Here is a 3,998-nt window from a genome sequence, read left to right on the forward strand (position 1 = left end):
TTCCACTGACATATTTACATACCTTTCATTCTAGATCTTTAGATCCTTGCAATCAGAAACCATCCTATATTAGCATATGTCACACTACTTGATAGTCTGTGTGGTATGAAAATGAATGAATACCACATACCCATCTAGTCTCGCAAATCAAAATTCTAGAAAACACTTTCCAGTCTTCCTTCTCCATCCTGAATGCCAACTAGTTATAAAGTCCTGCTGGCTGGCTCTAATCCTTTCTGAAGATGTCTCAAATCCATCCCCCTTCTCCCTAGCCCAATGTCACGCGCCTACTTTGGTTCCAGTCCCCTTAATTTGATCTACATTAGATCCTCCTTTGGCACTACTCTGCACACTATGGCTGGTAATTTAAAACATTTTTTAAAGATTTATTTTTATTCACATGTATATGTGCCTGTCTATGTGTGGCTGTGTACATGTGTGCCATGTGAGTGGGGAGGCCAGCAGAGGGCATCTGATCCCCTGGAACTAGAGTTACAGGCAGTTGGGTGCTGGGATCTGACCTCAGGTCCTCTGGAAGAGCAGTAAATGCTTCTTACTGTTGAGTCATCTCTCCAGCCCCAATTCTTAAAATTTTATTACAAAAATAATACATAAAAATTCAAACAATACAGAAATAAAAACACAATACCCACCACCCACTATACATAAACCAAACAATACAGAAATAAAAACACAATACCCACCACCCACTATACATAAACCACATCAACCACTTCTCTCCATCCTCATTCCTCAGAGGTTATCACTGTGAACAATTTAACATATATCCTTTCACATTTTTTCCTTTGTACATACATATATAAACACATATAATTATAGATCCATAATTGTGTCTTCTACAAAAGTGGGATCATAGATGTCTATTACATGATTCTTTCGTTTGTCCTCATTCGATAATACAGAAAATTCCTAAAACAAATCAGAAGCCTTCCCTGGCTTTCATACATGATTTTTTCTCTACTTTTCCCTTATACTTTACAGCTTACTTACTACTGAGACCAGGCTGGCATCCAACTCTCAATGATCTACCCATCTCTGCCTCCTGAGCGCTGGAATTAAAGGCTTGCACCACCACACCCAGTTACAGCTTACTTCTTCGTTTGTTTCACAGTCCTATAATGATTTATTAACATGTTTTGAATTCTACACCCATCTCCCCCAACTTGATGGTGAGCTCTTTTATTGCCTTTGCATCCCAAGGACCTGATAAGAGTGCTCAGCATGGGGCAGATACTCAGTACTGTATCTGTTGAGATTGCATGATTTAAGAACATTTACCTACTTAGCACAGAACTATATCCTAAGTATAAAAAGAAACAAGACAGTCTCTGTCCTAAGGAACCATTTTCCTAACAGTTCTCCTAGGGGGGTGGAAAGCAAATTCACATGGCAACATATCATTGCTGACACACAGGCTGTTTCAAAGGTACACAGCCACGTCTCTCTATTCCTTTTAGGAACAAGGGATTGTACATCCAAATAAATAATACATTAACAGGCAGATATCCAATAGATTTGCTTTTTAAGCGTGGCACAGAGCCCATCAGCACCTAATTCTCTGTTCCAGCAGGGGGCTGGTTCTCACCTATTCCAGCCTGCAAATTAGAAAGTGAAATGGTGTCATGACTAGATTTCTAATGTATCAGAAGGACAAAAAGTCATTAGTCCTTTCATAATTTTGCTTCTTTCCCAGGGAAAAATTATATACCAAGAGGAATAAATGGCATTACAGGAGAGAATTGGAGAAAAGTGTTTGCTCTCTCTTTCTGGTAAAGGTTGGGGGAATTATTATTATTATTATTATTATTCTCAAAGCTAAGGTGTTAATCTGGTAATTACATGATCAGACACTGTACAAATATAAATAAGTTGGGGAAAGGAAGCCACTTAGGATGGAAAACAGAAAACAGGGAAGGCAGACCAAGGAGGCCCAAAGGAAGCCTCATTCATCAGAGTCCAAGTCACTGTCCCCAGCAATGGAGTGGAAATCCTCACTGTCCTCCTCATCCTCTGACAGATGGACCTGGTTTAAGACACTCGGCCCAGAGCGTTGTTCTTCTTCCTCATCTTCTTCTTCCTCTGAAACCTCATACCCACCGATGCTGCTGAAGCTTGTGTCTTGAGTGTTTGACTTGGGATCAGGCTCCTCATAACTCCCATAACTGAGAAGAGAAACATGTCATCTCTCAAGCTTGGGCACCACCCCTTGGTTAACCATTCCCATATCACTTCCCATGGACACTGAAAGAACTGGTTTTACACTGTTCTATAAGACCCTAAGAAAAAATGATCCTGTTCAAAAACATCAACTTACGAACTTCAAGTATACAAAAACCTGAAAAAAACTCCCTTACACTGACACACACACTGCCAGTTTACCATGACCCAGTCTCACTGTTTCATCTACTACTTGATTTTACTCATCTATGCATCCCAAACAGTTCTGAAGAACCTCCCTTTAAAGTATCTTGACTCAGGCTGGAGAGATGGCTCAGTGGTTAAGAACACTGGTTGTTCTTGCAGAAGACCCAGGTTCGAATCCCAGGACCCACAGGGCAGCTAACAACTGTCCATATGTCCAGTCCCAGGGGATCAGACACCCTCTTCTGACCTCTGCAGGCATTGCATGACACAGGTGCATTTACATACATGCACACAAAACACTCATACACATTAAATAAATAAATAAATAAATAAATAAATAAGTAAAATATCTTGTCTCTATTGCCTCCTGCTATCCCTACTCTGCTTGCTTTGGCTTAGTCCTTTGTTAATTCTGGCCTGCACTACTGAAATAAGTATTCATGCCTCTTGTATTGATTTCCTTCAATTAATTCTTCACTTGGCTAGAGTGCTGTATTTTTTTAAAATTTTATTTTATTTTTTAATGTGTGGATGCTGCGAACCGAACCCCAGTCCTCTGGAAGAGAAGCCAACACTCTTAACCACTGAGCCATCTCTTCAGTCCCTGGCTTATTTTTAATTTTACTTCTGAAAAAAAAATCACGCAAATGCACATTCACTGATAAAAAATAAAATTAGCGCATACACTAGAAAAAAATAAAGAAAAAAAAAATCACCAGTAACTCCAACATCTAGAGATAGTGTTTTGGTAAATGACCTATTTTTTTCTGCGAAGTTTGGATAAATTTATTTTGGTCTTTTCTTTTTTTTTGGTCTTTTTGAGACAGGGTCTCCCTGTAGCCCCAGCTGTCCTGGAACTCACTATGTAGACAAGGTTGGCCTTGAACTCACAGAGATCCGCCTGCCTCTGCCTCCTGAGTGCTGGGACTAAAGGTGTATGATGCCTCGCCCAGCAGGATAATTAAATATTTTTTAATTTACAAATGAAATATCCTACATATTCCTCAGAAATCTGCTTTGTACACTAAGGATTAAATGTGGGTCTAGAGCATAATATTTGTTTTTGTTTTTTTTTTTTTTCTTGAGATAAGGTCTCACTATGCAGCTTGGGCTGGCCTCAAACTTGCAGTCCTCTGGTCTCAGCCTACTAAGTGCTGGGATTACAGTGTGCCAGTTTTAAGGCATAATCTTAACAGATACATGGTATTCTGCTATATGGCTGTAACATAATAGTCTCTCACTAGGGCATTTTAAGCTGTCTCTAATTTTTCCACTATTAGAAGCAGTGGCTGGAGAGATGGTTCAGAGGTTCTTCCAGAGGACCTGAGTTCAGTTTCCAGCACCCACATGGCAGCTCTGAATAGTCCATAACTCCTTATTTCTGGCCTCTGCAGGCACTGCATGCAAGTGTCACCACTTGACACATGCAGGTAAACCACTCATACACATAGTAAAAGTTTTTAAAAAGAAATGATGGGCTGTGACAAAAATCTTTTTTTGGGGGGTCTTTTTGAGACAGGGTCTCCTTGTAGCCCTAGCTGGCCTGGATTCGCTATGGAGCCCAGGCTGGCCTCGAACTCACAGAGATCCGCCTGCCTCTGCCTCACGCCCGG

General features: G+C 40.4%; 1 protein-coding gene across 5 annotated transcripts in view; it reads right to left on the reverse strand.

Moving 5' to 3' along the window:
* Window positions 1-571: 571 nt before the first annotated feature.
* Window positions 572-3,998, reverse strand: part of Taf1 (TATA-box binding protein associated factor 1) — a 92,098-nt gene continuing 88,671 nt past the window's right edge. For 4 of the 5 annotated variants that reach the window (XM_029557450.1, XM_008855564.3, XM_017794976.2 and 1 more), the window contains one exon: window positions 572-2,183. In XM_029557450.1, the coding sequence (XP_029413310.1) occupies window positions 1,964-2,183 (220 nt within the window). In that variant the 3' untranslated portion in view covers window positions 572-1,963. The remainder of the gene's footprint in view (window positions 2,184-3,998) is intronic. The other variant, XM_008855566.3, reaches the window with a different exon arrangement.

Source organism: Nannospalax galili, unplaced genomic scaffold (assembly GCF_000622305.1).
Source record: "Nannospalax galili isolate Female #2095 unplaced genomic scaffold, S.galili_v1.0 scaffold747, whole genome shotgun sequence".
NCBI lineage: Eukaryota > Metazoa > Chordata > Mammalia > Rodentia > Spalacidae > Nannospalax > Nannospalax galili.